This window comes from Barbatula barbatula, assembly GCF_947034865.1.
Source record: "Barbatula barbatula genome assembly, chromosome: 12".
NCBI classification, from domain to species: domain Eukaryota; kingdom Metazoa; phylum Chordata; class Actinopteri; order Cypriniformes; family Nemacheilidae; genus Barbatula; species Barbatula barbatula.
In genome coordinates, this window is record NC_136775.1 from 5194514 (window position 1) to 5210625 (window position 16112).

A 16112-nucleotide genomic window follows, 5' to 3' on the forward strand; every position below is an offset into this window, starting at 1 on the left:
TCCCCAAAACTCAACAACAGATGCAAAATCTCTGTGCACTTTACATAGTAGGCTATACCAGTTTATCAGTCAGTTGGGGGCGGGGCTGCTTTTACTATTCATTCTAACAGTAATTTGATTATGATGAGTTATCACATAACTGAGGCACGTGCTTGTTCGGTATATACGGCTCGTCCCTACAAACATAATAGAACTGCACGAACTACACACTGCGTTACAGACATGGATTGGTGCTGCTGATCTAGATTAGTCCTGCCCATTCTCCCACACTAGCCCCGACCCGCAGTCACGCCGGTGACGCTAACATTCCCTGCTCCAGCCCGCTCAGCCATATTGAAACTACTCTTTCCTACTTTGGTGGCCCGGGAAGGAAGCCGAGGGAGTTTCTACGGACGCTTTTTATTTAGTTCAACGTATATATTCTGCGCAAGGAAAAAGTTATCGTGGTTGTTGCTTCGCTTTGACGACTGTTGCTCGGTTGGGTTCAGGTAAGCGCGCTAGGTGCCTGTTTAAACTTAACGTTACTCGTTGTGTCCGTCAGTCAGAGCGAGCTAGTTGTTGTGCGCCACGGAACTATCGCATTGGTTTGTTTGTGTAGTTTACGTTCATTTAATCGGCTAACTTACATAAGTATCAGTAAAATACGTCTAAATAAAATTGAGTCAAAATGCATTTGTCATTTAAAGTAAGAGGACCGCCCGTGTCGTCAAATTATCTAGGTAGCATTTAGCATGCTAGCGTACGGGGAAACTTTGTCGCGACTATCGTAAAACTAGCTTGACAACATGTGGGGCGAGCTGCCTGGGCTTGTTTCTCAAACGATTCAATTTAGTCATATCTAGGCCGTCAGTAGGCAACTCCTTTCAGTCATCGAAAATGTCAAGTCGGCTAACTTAGTTTAAGTTAACGTTAGCTGTTGAGCGATAACCCCGTACAGTCACAAACGTTTACAAAGTAAGCAGAAGATGGTGCGTTTTTATTTTTTAAATCGTAGAAAACTTTCTGTGGGTTTGTGTTTCAAGTTTTATCACACTTCGGTTTACACATCTGTGTGGCAGCTAGTGGTCCGTGAAGACGTAAAGAGATCACCGAAACTTGACAGTGAAAAAACCAACCAGTCCTGTTTTTTACAGCACGATGCCAGTCAAACTATAATAGGAAAATTGAGGAGCAGCTTTTTCTTTTGTCATCTTTTTAATCACACACATACATGTGTATATGTATATATATATGATCGCTTATTTCCACATGAAGTACAGTAATGGTATGTACAGGAAATTAAGAACGATAAACAAAGAGTCTTAAGGAAGCAGTCCAATGCTGTCCTGTACTTTGCTGTAAAGTAGGCGGTGGTAAAATAATGTTACTTCTGCTTCCTCTACCAGCCTATGGTTTGGTACATTATTATAGATGTGCATGTTGACTCTAATTCTTTGATATAACCCCACAGTCTGTCAAATTTAGTCCAGAGAGGATTTGTTAGTTTTCACTTCTGTATCCAGCATTGAGCTTAGATGAGTTGTTTGAATCACACCTGCACTTTTAAAAGCCTTTTTTTGAATCTGTATTTGTAAACATTGATACATGCCTTGGTGCATTTGAGTTTGAATGAATGAGAAAACTTTTCCAACGGATTTCAACCTGGTTCCTGTATTCATTATTTTGTACTGCGTTCGTGTAAGAGAGCCGTTTCAAAATACTCATATATTTTCAGAATGAGAGAAACAGATGTTCTTTGGGTACATTCCTTCCTCTCTACCTTGTTTCTTATCGTTCATTGGCGCTGCTTGTCCAACCGTGCTATTCAGAGACCCAGCCGAGTGGTAAAGCTCACAGTGAATACAATCTCTTTTCCTTCTGTCAATAAAATAAGTTAAGAATTCTATCAAAATTCGTTATTGCTTTTGGCTTTAAATACATTTGGTTTTTTTCGTTCTTCAACCATTCTAAACGTTTCTTATAGAGCATAATGATATGATTTTGTACATCCATCCAAAGAAGCAACCAGTGCTTACGATAGACTGTCACAGGTGACAAAGTATGGCCTTATTGAAATTGTGATGGAGTCATGTCAAGTCTCGGCAAGACAGGAAAGTCAAATTTTAGTTTGCACAAAAGGGACCCTTTGGGGATGGTAGCTCAGTGGGGCACTAGGGGTGTGACAAGATTTTGTGGCATGAGATAAGATCTGATGTGTATCGCGAGAACACAGTTACGCAATTGGCATGTTGGAATGCCGGGCTCAAAATTGCGACCATTTTAGTCGCATATGCTGCCTAAATTTAACCTGTGCGACCTCAAAATATATACGTTCGGGAGGCGTGCTCTTGTGTCTATTGAGATAAGTGTCTCGTCACATCCCTTCAGGGCACGTTTGCGAGGGGTCTTAAACAGTATGATAAATATATTTAGAAAAAAAGCCCTTAAAAAGTCTTAAATGGCATTTTCCAAGGTAAACATTTTTTTATCGTCTTTTCATATTTGTCCAAAGAGGTCATACGCTAACATTTACCTGAATTTAATCATTGAGATGGCGAATAGTGGGAAGTCCAATCACGCCCGGTTGTTAAACAAAACTTGGGGAAATGCAAGTTTTCATGCAAGGTTGGAGGAGAAGTTGTAACCATGGCTGAGGGCCGTCTCTAGGAATAACTGTGTGGGTAACTGCACCGTGTGTGGGAAGGCGAGTAGCATAGCCTCGATTCTCTTTCTAATAAACCTTGCATTGGGTTAGTCAGTCAATTACTTAACTGGGGCTTCGTTCCCACCCTTCTGAATTATGTTGCCTTAAGGAGTTATCACAAACTAAGACTGTTAAGTTGTGCTATCTTGCGATCAGTATATAGTTAATGTAAGTTAGAGTGACGCCAAAGTACGATTAAAACTTCAAGTGGTCTTAAAATATATAGAAATAGGTCTTAAAAGTAGAAAATTTAGCTCCAAGATTTCTGTACATACCCCTTTTGCTTTTGACTGCTTGGTTTTATTCCAGAGTGAGTTCTTAGCACTGTAAACCCTTAACTCTCATTTAATCCATGTAGCAGCGTTGATTTGGAGTGGATTGGTTTAGCACTTTGACTTAACCAAGTACCTGGAATTAGTTAATGGCCCAAGTCCCACTGCATTTTCTTTAAATACATGTGCATTCTGGGCTAGGTTCCAAAACACTTCAGTAAATAATGTTTAAGCTGAACACAAGAGAATTTTAGCCTCAAGTACTCTGAACTTGTGGTGAAGTCAGAAATAATTATGTGCAGCTTAGAACACAGAATAGCATATTGTATTCTGTATAAAGCAATAGGTTTAATTTGCCAGTTATTGGACTATATCCTAAATTCAATTTCAAAACATTTGTTTGTCAAAGTTGTTTATTTATAATGCTGGATAACCTGTTGACCTACACTCTAGGATGTGAAAGGCAAATACAGTGCATCCGTAAATGTATTCACGGCGCTTCATTTTTTCCACATTTTGTCATGTTACAGCCTTATTCCAAAATGGATTCAATTAATTATTTTCCTCAAAATTCTACAAACAATACCCCATAGTGACAACGTGAAAGACGTTTGTTTGAAATCTTTGCAAATGTATTAAAAATAAAAAAATAAAAAAAGCACATGTACATAAGTATTCACAGCCTTTGCCATGACACTCAAAATTGAGCTCAGGTCCATCCTGTTTCCACTGATCTTCCTTGAGATGTTCCTACAACTTAATTGGAGTCCACCTCTGGTAAATTCAGTTGATTGGACATGATTTGGAAAGGTACACACCTGCCTATGTAAGGTCCCACAGTTAACAGTTCATGTCAGAGCAGAAACCAAGCCATGAAGTCCAAGGAATTGTCTGTAGACTTCCGAGACAGGATTGTATCGAGGCAGAGATATGGGGAAGGGTAGAGAAACATTTCTGCAGCATTGAAGGTCCCAATGAGCTCAGCGGCCTCCATAATCCGTAAATTGAAGAAGTTTGGAACCATCAGGACTCTTCCTAGAGCTGGCCGCCCGGCCAAACTAAGCGATCAGTGGAGAAGGGCCTTAGTCAGGCAGGTGACCTAAAATAACTCTTTGGCCTGAATGGCAAGCGTCCTGCCTGGAGGAAACCAGCACCCTGTATATCACCTGGCCAATACCGAAAGATGAATGCAGCAATGTACAGAGACATCCTCGATGAAAACCTGCTCTAGAGCACTCTGGACCTCAGACTGGGGCGAAGGTTCATCTTCCAACAGGAAATGACCCTAAGCACACAGCCAAGATAACAAAGGAGTGGCTACAGGACAACATTGTGAATGTCCTTGAGTGGCCCAGCCAGAGCCCAGACTTGAACCCGATTGAACATCTCTCGAGAGATCTGAAAATGGGTGTGCTCCTCATCCAACCTGATGGAGCTTGAGATCTTGCAAAGGCAAATGGGAGAAAGTGCCCAAAAATAGGTGTGAAATAGCATCATACTATGTAGAAAAAAAAACAAAATATGAAACTTTTTTCTAGAAAAAGTGAAGCGGTGTGAATACTTTCCGAATGCAAGATATATCCATTTCTATTCGAGCTGTATTTCCTTGCATCTGTGAGGAAAACGTCAAGACCATGATCTTATCTCATTACCAGTGGGTTATTTAGGTGTGCTGATGTGACAGGATGTATGGTTAGATATTTGTGCATGTTTAATTTTGTGGCCTCCAAAACTTTATTTTCGAAATCATGCACATCAAAGATAAAGATATCAAATCTTTATCAGTACCATCTATTCTGTAGTGTAGCCAAGTGTAGTTCTGCTTGGTGAAGCGATGTGTACATCGAACTGTATAATACTTTAGTGGTTGCATGTATGGACTGGTTAATTAACACCATTCCATGATTTTGTACAAACTATCATTTTAAAGACATGCACAATTTGAACTTTGGATCGTAGCGATTGTGATTTTTCCATTCTTATTTTCAAATAGCGTACAGTTATATCAACCACATAATAAGGAATGGGGACACCTCTTGTCTTAAAAATAGATTCAGTTTGAGATGGAATGTTGTAATTCAAGTCCAGAGTGCAGTGGGATTTTAAACCATTTTAAGATGAATCCTTTTAATAATTTGTCACTCTGTCTTTTAAAATAATCGGCTAGAGAGCACTTCATATTTGCGCTTTAACACTTGCAAGCCTAATAAATCGAAAAGAAATGTAAAGAAACTTTTTATTTGTTACTTTATACAGTTGTTATTTAGTTTTATATTCAAGTTATATATTGTCTATGAAATCATCTGAAATATAACCTGTCACTCTTCACAATCCTCCTTTATTGCTCTCTTTGCGAAAAGCTGTAATTTTGCTACTGGCCTTCTCTAGTTTTATCCTATAAAATACATTTGATTAGCTTGCTCAAAACTCAAAAGTGACTCAGAACTAAATATTAATTTATATATGTAAATGACTAAACATTGTCATAAATAAACTTTAAATACTAAATCTTACTTGTCACAGCAAAGGGTGGATGTTACAACAGGGATCATATCTTTCATTCATTGCTTAGTTTAAATGGCGTATGCGGGTGTGTCGTCAAATTTAACATAATTTCACATAAAAGGCAGCGGTTCATATGAGTACAGCCTCTCTTTACAGCTAATCTTGTGAATATTTTTTTGTTATACACTACTGTATCTTAAATGTAAAATAAATAACCCGATCCTGTTTGATCTAGGTACGCGACTGTTCCGTTTCAATATACTTAAGTGTGTTTGAAGTTTAATGTAGGGATTTGTGGCTCTTCATTTCATTTTTTAATTCACCATTGTCACCTGATATTTACTAATCTTTTTTTACAAATATCTATAAATTTTTGTATTAAATCTATAATCATTGACTCGAATCGAGAGCTTGTGAACCAGAATCGAATCGGAACATTAGATTCGATACCCAGCCCTATTTCTGTTGTCAGACGTAAAAAAATAATTACCGACAAATGTTTATGTTCATATGTCTAGTCAGTAACAGACCGGTATTTGTAAATAGTGTTTTGTACCAGTAAGCTGCGGTATGGTCGTGAATGTGCTGCTTCTGCCGCTCACTGAACAGAGAAGACGCCAAGAAAGAATTTAAGGTTTTAAGGTTTAAAACGAAGTTAAAGTTTTTTTTAAAAGACACTTGTCCCCTTTCTGAAGGCAAAACTCTGTAAATACAGCACCACTGCGCACAGTTCCAGGAAATGACAGTGTTGATATTCTATAGCTGTTCTTTAAACCTTTTCAGGTATTTTCATGATAATAAAGTATATTTACAATGAAGATGTTTTTAAATGCGCGCTATAAACGACTCAATCTAGCAGGAGTTTTAGATCGAGCAGTACTTCCTACTGGTCTAAGAGCCGTACTACATGGAAGAGCTGTGCATAAAACACAGAATCTGAGCCTTTACGGTTTCAGAATCGATTCAAGACGGGTATAATAATTGTCCCGGCCCTGTTTGCGAGTATTAGTAGCCTCTCTTTTCTGGTAACAAAACGTAAAACTTAAAAGTAATATTGTGGCGATAATATGCCCTGTAAAGCACTGTTGTTGACATCGGCCTGTTTTATTTGGCAAGTGCAACTGACCATACAAAACTGAATAAAAATGACGACACTGCTGTTGAGTCGTCATTATGTAATGCTGGGTATTAGACTCTCAATTGGCAAATGATCAGACGAACACGGAAACTTGGAAACAGATCATTTATTAAACATCAGTGTAACCTGAACCTTCAGTTCTTTTCTCATCTCTATGCTGTAAGCCTTTTGCATCTTATTCTAGTGTCCTCCTCTCTCATTTTAAAAAGGTATGGTATGTTCGAAATTTACTAGGGAATTTCTTTGACTGCACCTTTTAAATATGTAGGATATTTAGGCATTTTGCCCTAAACCCTGGTTAATTTCTTACCCTGCTTGGTACTCATGAGTTCATAGCTAGCTCTTTCTGTCATAGGATATTTACAGCTCACTTGTGTAACAGTTGTAACTTGCCACTAAGGTGCAGAGCATTACGAAGTCCACAAATGTGAGATCAGAGATTTTTACACTCATTTGTCAACAAGTCATTTGTGTTTCAGTTGATTGGCGTGTCGGACAGCTTGCGCTCTTCTCCTACAGATGGACTGTGAGGTTGCTTAGCTTCCAAAGGGCCAGGTGCTGACTGTTAGACCTGTAGTGTGTTCAGCGTTCTGCAGAGAAAGAGCAGTCTGGTCTGCAGCTGCTGCTTCTCTCCCACCTGCAGCTGTCTCTGATCTCTTATTCAAAGTGCTGAAAAAGTCAAAGCACATTTAGCAGCTGATGTTTTGCAGAGCAACTGTGTTAAATTATGGAGGAAAGCATGACACCTACCATATTGGTGTTAAACCAACTGATTGCAAAGGATGATTTAGAATCACTGTTCTACATATGCTCCCTTTCGGGAGGTTAAATTCAGGAGTATGGCATGAATTATCATTTGTATGCTGATGATATACAATTGTACAGTCGAGTGTGACGATACAGTCGTAATAAAGAGGCAATCTGGCTGTTTGTGCAGCATTAGAAGGTGGATGAATGCAATTTTTCTTTTAAGTTAAATGATGATAAAACTGAAATCTTTATTGTGTGTCCAAAGCATGAGAGGGAGAGAATAGAATTGGGACTGGCTTTATTTCTACTGCAATCAAAAAAGAGGTAACAAATGTAGGAGTTATTCTGGACTGTGATCTGATTTTTAAATCACACATTAATCGATTAATAAAATTGTTTTAATCACCTGAGGAACATTGCCTTTTTATCCATAAATGATGCCGAGAAATGGATTTATGCATTTCTTTTTTCTTGACTTGATTATTGTAATGCTATGTATACTGGTTTGCCTTAGGGCTCTATATCAAAGTTACAATTAATACAAAATGCAGCAGCCAGAGTATCAATGAAAGCAAAAGGGAGTGATCCCATTACACCAGTTTTAACGGAATTACACTGGCTACCAGTCCACCAAAGAATAGAGTTAAAAATGATATTAAGTCTAACTCTGCATATAAACATGAAACGCATGTCTAAAGAAATATAGATATACTGAAACACGTTTATGTCATATTTCTTTAGAAAGATTGACGATTTTTGTCAGACTTGACGTCTGTTTCTTTCACGTGACAGCTCTTATGACGGCAGGACTGTTGTCTCCAGGCAGGGTCCTAAAGTACACCCGATTTGTCACGACACATGCAGACAGATGATTTGCTGCTTTGTGTTGCGTTTGTTCTTCTGTCTTGCGTTTGTTCTTCTGTCTTCGTTGGCAAGGGAAATGTTTCCAAAAAATAACACAAAGATGTCTATTATTCAAAATGTTCAATAAATAACCATAATACTTTGTATTTTCTTTTATTTATAATAACATGAGATAAGAAATGTTTCATTAGAAAATATACCCTACCTTTAGCATATTTACATTACAAACCTTGTCAGTGATCTACGCGGGCAAAATACAAAGAAAAATAAACAAAAACAAAATAATTGTTCAATAATCGTAATCGACAGAACATGTTCAATTAATCGAAATTTAGATTTTAGGCAAAATCGCCCAACCCTATCGCACGGTCAATTTCAGGCAATCTGGTGGCACCTCATTTCGTTATTATGCTCAAGAAATTTGGAACTGTTTTTGCAGCTGTGAAGCACTTTGAGTTGATTTTATTTATGAGAAGTGCTATATAAATAAATGTTATTATATTATTATTGAAAATAATGTGTTAATTATTGGCTATATTGCCTTAAATTTGACTAGTTTCATAAAATGAAAAGTAACTGATAGCATTCTGGCTATAAACGTGCTTTCACACCGCTAGTCGCTAGGTGTCTCTAGTCTCTTGCTACGAGGTCCTAGCTTTGGTTGCTAGGCATTTAGACATTTATAAACAAAGTCTGCAGTTACTGACGAGAAACGGACGATGTGAGCTATGCTGCTTTACTCCTATTGGTAGTTGCTCCCAAAAGTCGCTCATCATTTGCATAAATAATTTAATAATAACACAAATAACAATCAGTCTGCCAAATACGCTTTCAACACCAATTTATGAGCATTCTGTTCAATTTCTGCCTGCGGAATGATAAAAGGGCTTTTGAAGGTTTGAGAGCTGGGGGAGATAGAGGTTTAGTGCTTTAGTATATCCTACTGAAGAGTCTAATTATGAAGACAGGCACATATCCATCAGGCCTTGTCATGAAGGATATCCAAATTAAAATGACATCTGTCTACATGCGTAGTGTATCCATGGTAGCCCTTCCAGCTCTTTCATCTAGATCAGAGTCATTTTGTCACTGCCTGCACGCAATCTAAGCAAATTCAGTCAGAGACCTGATAGTTGGACTCGAGCTATTGTCATTTGAATTCAAGCAATCTGGTGAAACCAAGGGGATGGTGTAACTGTTTATCTGTTGTGTTTTGAGTGTTTTAGTGTCTATAATGGGCTTCCTAATTGTTTAAAATCTAGCGTTAATAAGAATTAAATATTGTTTAACCGTCCATAATCAAAAATAGTATTTCATTTAAGATTATATTAGTCAGTGCCATTTTTAAGCAGTTTGCTGAATAAATAGTCATGGCTTTACGCGCTGACACCCGGCCCTGATGTGTCTGGTCTTGTTAGACTGTTTACTTTATGAGTGAGAGGGGTCTGATGTCTTGCAGGGTTTCTAAATGTGCCAAAGTGTTCGTCATTGACCTTGATGTAACATAGAGCGGATCTTCCTACAAGGCAGTTGAAAAGGTGCTGTGTACTGTAACATGCAACTTAAATTCATATATAGGTTGTGTCCCCTGCAGAGATTTTCATTTAAGGATAGAGGAGGAAGTCATTCAGGAAAGTTCAGCTTTGCCTGCCCCTCCTTTTACCTCAACCTGCTTGCTAAGTTCTTTCGAAGTTTGTATTTTTAGAATGTTTGGTGTTAAAGTTCATCCTTATAAAGCCCGGCATGCTATTTTGATTGTAGGTGGATTTTATTATACCTGTAACCTTGTATACTGTGCCGTAAAGAGCAAATTCCTTTTACGCCGTGAAGAGCATGAGAATGATCTTGCTTTTACTTTTGGTTCTTAAGATGAACAAAGGTGGCCTTGCAATTCACAGTTTTAGCTCTTGTGCTGTATAAAAACCTACTAGCCCATCATTCTGTAGCTTTGCCAGGCATCAAGCCTCGTGTAGCCTCCACCTTTGTTACATTAGCAGAAATCAAATGTTGTTTCAAGTAGGGATGTTCCAAAATATTGATGAACTATCGCAATATATATATTTTCTTTTATATTGTATCGATATAGGCCAGCATGGCATTTTAACAATTTTTGTTTAAAGAAGTATTGCAATATAAATCGTATTGTAATATGTTGTATTGTAGGGGTGGGAATTGTGTGGTCCCTCATGATTCAATTCAGAATCAATTCAATTAGCATATTTAGGAGGTCATCGCTTCAACGTTTGCGTTCAGAGTCAGACTTGTTGGTATTTTGGCTTCTACTCTTATAACTGTCACATATTTATACCCAGTTGACTTTCGCCTTATTTATTATATTGAGTAACGTTTAAAAAAATTTTTTTTTTTATTTGTGAATGGATTAGAATCGCTAGCAGATTGAATCGATATTCATTCTGAATAAATTCTTTCTGCCATCCCTATTGTATTGTATTGTATTGTGATTTTTGTTTTATCTAAGATATAGTGATTACAACAACAATTGGTTTATGTATACGGGTTTTGCTTTTGCAAATATGAATAAGGCTATCATTGAATTGCAATGAATTACGTTAATTAATGATGATAAAACATAATTATTGCAGATGATATTAGATAGAGGACGACCGGTGCTGATAATTTAAAAAAGAGTGAATTCTAGCCTGTACGTTATGAGTAACGTCCTGTGTGGGCATGCCATGCAGGTCACATTAGATAAATGTCTGATTTGGGTGTGAAGTTGTAGACAGACAGGCAAGCTTGTTTTTTTTACATCTAGGTCAAGGTGTAGGATGTATTAAATGTCATTTTGTTTACCCTCCTGGTGGGGGGGAATCAGTTTTGTATGCCTCATTTTTAGACTACAGAATCATATCATATAGACAGGAGTGGGGTTTGCCTTATCCCTGACACAATGGAAACAGAAATATGGCCAGTGTTGCTTTTAGATCTCCATTTCTCCCCCAGATGACCTTGAGATTCTCCACTTTCAGCAGCTTCGAATCGTGGAATTAGCAGGAAGCCGAGACCCTGAACGGTCCGAACGCTTCTATTTCACACAGAGGAAGTGATGCAAAAATAGCAAAGATTTACATTGCTGTGCCTTTGCATCTGCATGTAACAATGTGACACTTTCAGTGCATTTGTGTATCTGCTTGCTAAGCCGTCTTTGTGCAAAGCTGTGGATTACATCATTTGTTTGAATGAATAAACAAGAGGTGACGGTACAGTGTAACACATGAGTTTATTCTTAGGACCTGCTTATTAGATTAATCTGTAGCATTATGGAGTGTGTGCTTATAATGTGTGTAACTGGGACGGTCTTAACGTTGGTTTACGGCCAGCGCAGGTGCTTGTGAAGAGACTAACAGATGGGATGTAACGTGAGTGATCAGATCTCGTTGTACTACCTTGAATGGATAATGTAGCTCTCTCTCTCTCTAGCATTGGGAGAGAGCTGATACTACGGCGGCTCTCAAAGGACAAAGATGTTATGTTTTCTCTTCTTTGCCGAAGTAGATAATGTACTTATGAAACGCGCTCTGTAGAGCTAGCAGTTTGCCCGTTTAGGGCTACTGTAGAAACAACATTGCTGTTATCAATAATTTTCAAAAATGCGGTGCACAACTACAACTAACTAAAAACTTCTAAAAGTACATTGAACATTTTGGTTCAAATATCTGAAGAAACATGACACAACCATTTTAAGATAAGAGTGTGCTTTGGATTTACAACACAAGAAGAAATCCTTGTGTAACGGAATGTGGCACGATCATTATTTTACATTGATTATTCAGTTTTCATAATTGTTGGAAGACAAATTGAAACAGTCAGCCCTAAATTCTGTTCAGAGACAACTTAAAAAGGTTACTAAAAAATATTTGCTCACTGTTCATTAAAACTTGAGTTGAGACTTTCAATGATCTCTTGTAATTTTCAACTCTGAAAGGCACAAAGAATCAGTTCAGATTTTTTCACTTCTCTAAAAGCTTTTTTGACAAACCAGAAGTTCTCATGTTTTGTCAGACCATCACTATTATTTCTTCAATTTTTTTCCTGTTAATAAACAATACAATTTTCTCTCTTCCCAGGCGTTTGAAAGATGGTGGACCGCTTGGCAAACAGTGAAGCCAATTCCAAACGCATAACAGTTGTGGAAGCCTGTTTTGGCACAGCAGGCCAGCCGCTGGCCATCTCGGGTCGAGTGCTCATCGGCGAGGGTGTCCTCACGAAATTGTGCCGCAAAAAGCCCAAAGCCCGGCAGTTCTTCCTCTTCAATGACATCCTGGTGTACGGCAACATCGTCATCCAGAAGAAGAAATACAACAAGCAGCACATCATCCCTCTAGAGAGCGTCACCATAGACACTGTAGACGACGAGGGTGACCTGCGGAACGGCTGGCTCATTAAAACGCCCACCAAATCTTTCGCCGTCTACGCCGCCACGGCAACGGAGAAGTCAGAATGGATGAGCCACATCAGCAAATGTGTCTCGGACCTGCTGGAGAAGAGCGGGAAATCTCCCACCGGGGAGCACGCCGCGGTCTGGGTGCCCGACTCTGAGGCGACCATATGCATGCGCTGCCATAAAGTGAAGTTCACCCCCGTCAGCAGACGGCACCACTGCAGGAAATGTGGCTTTGTCGTGTGCGGGCCCTGTTCAGAAAAGAAGTTCCTGCTGCCTAGTCAGTCATCCAAACCGGTTCGCGTCTGCGAGTTCTGTTACAAACAGCTCTCCACGGGGGCTACCCTGCCCCACCGCTCGGACTCCTACAGTCGGCCCAGTTCAGAGTTCTCCTCTAATAACCTCTCTGATGACGAAGATGAGGATGACAGCAGTGACTGAGATTCACTTTCAGGAATATAGACAATCCATGAATTACGTCCCATTATTTTATTCTCTATGTTTCTTTCAGAGTTCAAATTTGCATTACAACTATTTTAAGCAATACAACTTACTCTACAGAATTAAAGATCCTGTGCAAAAGAACAAATGTTTGATGGGAATTGTTATAAGTTCCTGCGTGTTTTCTGAACACTATTTGCACTACTTGCATACTCGCGAGTAGTTTTTTACGGTGTCACGTCTCAATGGCGCCTCTCGTTCTTAATAATTTAACCTCTTATATATACATGTTATTTTTCTATAGAATTTTCCTTTCAACCTTCTTTCCTCTTTACTTTAATTGTCTTTTTGCTGTCACAACTGTTATTCCTGCTACTTTGCTGCTACAGTATCCGCTAAAGATGGGAATGTTGGGTAATCTGATTGTTGGCTATTCACAGGAATCCTCTCCCTGCAAAAACCCTCAGGTGAAGTCATGTAGACTCACAACCGATTCAGTTGTTGTACACAGAATACAGAAGCGTAGTTTTGCAACAGGTTCAATTGTTTTAAACAAGGAGCAGCATTTAATGCTTTGATTAAATAACCACTAGCAGACCATGCAAGTATGTTTTAAGAGTTGAAATTCAGATGAAATTCTTGGTTGACTGTTTCTAGTAATTGCAGGTGACAAATCAGATAGAAGCTTTTTTTTAAAGCTTGTACATGTGTATATAGTGCTGTGGGGTAGGAAGTCTATTGCAGAATTCACCTGACAAGGCTGTTGCCGCCTCGGTGCCTTTTTAACGATTTATTCTCAGGAAGTACATCCTGGTAAATAAACTCGACGCTACAGTTGGTAACATTTTGTGTTGTGTCGTACAGCTCATGTTGCATTGTATGTTTCTTGGTTGTCGTCGAAGATCATGCCTTGCATTGCTGCACTTCAACGTTCGGCCGTGACAAACTGAAATGTATGTTAGCATGCAGCCCAAAGGAACTGTGGCGAAAGAAAACCTGTCCGTTTTCCTCAGCGTCTCATTGGAGTCTTTGTGTTAGCGAGGTCACGTGCCGGGGCATGGCGGTCATTGCTACACATCTTGAATGGGAATTGAAAGCATTATAAGGAAGTGAGTGACATATAGCCTCCTTTTGTTTTTACTGACTGCACTAACCGCTGTCCAGAGTGACATTTGTTAAAAGACTGCTTGGAGACATAACCGAGTTTATTCCTGCCGGGTTTAGAGTTTGTATTTTTCACAAGAGAAGCTGGTGGATAAAACCCAGCGATACTGCTTGAGACCCTTGTGTCTCAGAACTGAATACTTGATCACATGTGAAGATGTCAGATTAACAAAACTAATTTTGTAAAGGGATATTTAATAAAACTAGAATATCATATGCAATAACAGATACACTTTGAGTATTTTTTGCTTTTTTAGATTGCGAGACCTCTGTGGGATTTAGCAATAGGTTTACAGTGATTGATCTTATCTTGCTTTTGGAATCTAACAGTAGATTTGCAGTTTAGTTATGGAACAATTAATTGTTTTCATCTTTCCAAATGTAACCTGATGGTATTCTGAGATGATTTCTTTGTTTGAAATATGTTGTAATATTCTGGGATTGTTTTAATGTAGGTTATATTGTAAACTTTGTACAGTTTTTATATATTTCTTCTTATTCTGGCCTGCAGCTGTTTTTTTTGTTTCATAATTTTTCTGTGTGGTTCATGTGTGTTTCCTGAACACTGGATCAGTTACCAGCACTTTACTATCTCTGCAAACCACAAGAGAGGGGTGGGGCTCGAGTAGAATGTGGGCGGGGAATATTACATGTCTTCACACATAGAATCTGGCTGCAAAGACAAGTGAATAGATTGTTCCCTCATTCCCTTATTCAGTTTGCCATTATGGCGTAATGGGTTATAAATAAAGTAAAGAGACAGAGTCTGCGATTATACTGTATTTGACTTTATGAAGATTTTTCAAGTTTCCTGTAATTTATGATTCCCTCATTTCTTTTAAATCGATTTTTCTGTTTTCTTGTCCATGTTGGCATTTTAATTCTCCTTTAATATTTTGAAAGGGCTAAGAACTGAATGTAATCCGTCATATCATTATTAGATACTAATTAATGAAAGTATATGCATTGCTTAAACTCTTGTGTCTTGTCTTCTGTAATATCAAATCTTGCACTGAAAGATCCAGCAGTTGTGCGATGGAGAAAGTATTAATATAACCAGATGTTACATTTCTTGGATCATGACCAAATCAAGCGCTTAACCGCTTGAGTATATCCTCTCACAGCGTAATCTGTTATTTACATCTCAGTCTATTTAGGTAAATCCCCACAACGTGATGTTACACTCAGAAATTCTGGGTTGTTGTTACCCAACTATGGACTGAAATAACCTTAGCATAGTGTGATTTTCAACCCAACGTCGATATTTTACCCAACAAAAAGGACCCAGAGTTTTTCAGATGCATGAAGTATTATAGTTAGGGGATTTCTACTTTAAACTCATTGTTTTTCTATCATTACTAGTCCGACTTGGTTAAAATGTGGTGGAGAGATATTTAAATCTTTGGCCTAACATTTTTGGCTTTAATATCACAGTGTCATCTGACATTAAACTGAACTCTTAATCTAGAATATTCAGCTTTAGAGTAGTTAGACACTTAAAATTTGATGTCTGTCTCTTTGAAAAAAGATCAAGCCTTAAAACACGCTCATTCATCTAGACGATAGCAGAGCCGTTGCATAATCCCTTGTTTGTACAGACGGCTTTGGTTGCTAAAAAAACGGTCAAATTTGACTTGCCATTTAGAGGTGTGAGGCCTCTAATCTTTCAAACATTCTCAAGTGTGTGAATGCTACATTACCTTGTACAAAATATCAAATACATACATATAAGGTTCACCAAAAACAGACAATTCTGTCATCCTTTAATCACCCTCTTGTCATTTCAAACCTGTAAGACTTTCTCTGTATGCAGAACACAAAATAAGACCATTTTTACAAATGTTTGGATCAGAACAACGGCAGTACCCATTCACTTGCATTGGTTTTGTGTCT

At 38.4% G+C, this 16112-nt stretch overlaps 1 protein-coding gene across 1 annotated transcript; it reads left to right on the forward strand.

Annotated features, from left to right (window-relative positions):
• Positions 1–83: 83 nt before the first annotated feature.
• On the forward strand, positions 84–15191 carry plekhf2 (pleckstrin homology domain containing, family F (with FYVE domain) member 2). Its single transcript, XM_079469625.1, has 2 exons — positions 84–488; positions 12301–15191. Exon 2 carries the CDS (start codon positions 12312–12314, stop codon positions 13053–13055), a length of 744 nt encoding a protein of 247 aa, XP_079325751.1. The 5' UTR covers positions 84–488; positions 12301–12311; the 3' UTR covers positions 13056–15191.
• Positions 15192–16112: the final 921 nt, after the last annotated feature.

Coding starts and splice junctions, on each gene's coding strand:
- plekhf2 (XM_079469625.1), top strand. CDS start 12,312: ATGGTGGACCGCTTGGCAAACAGTGAAGCCAATTCCAAACGCATAACA.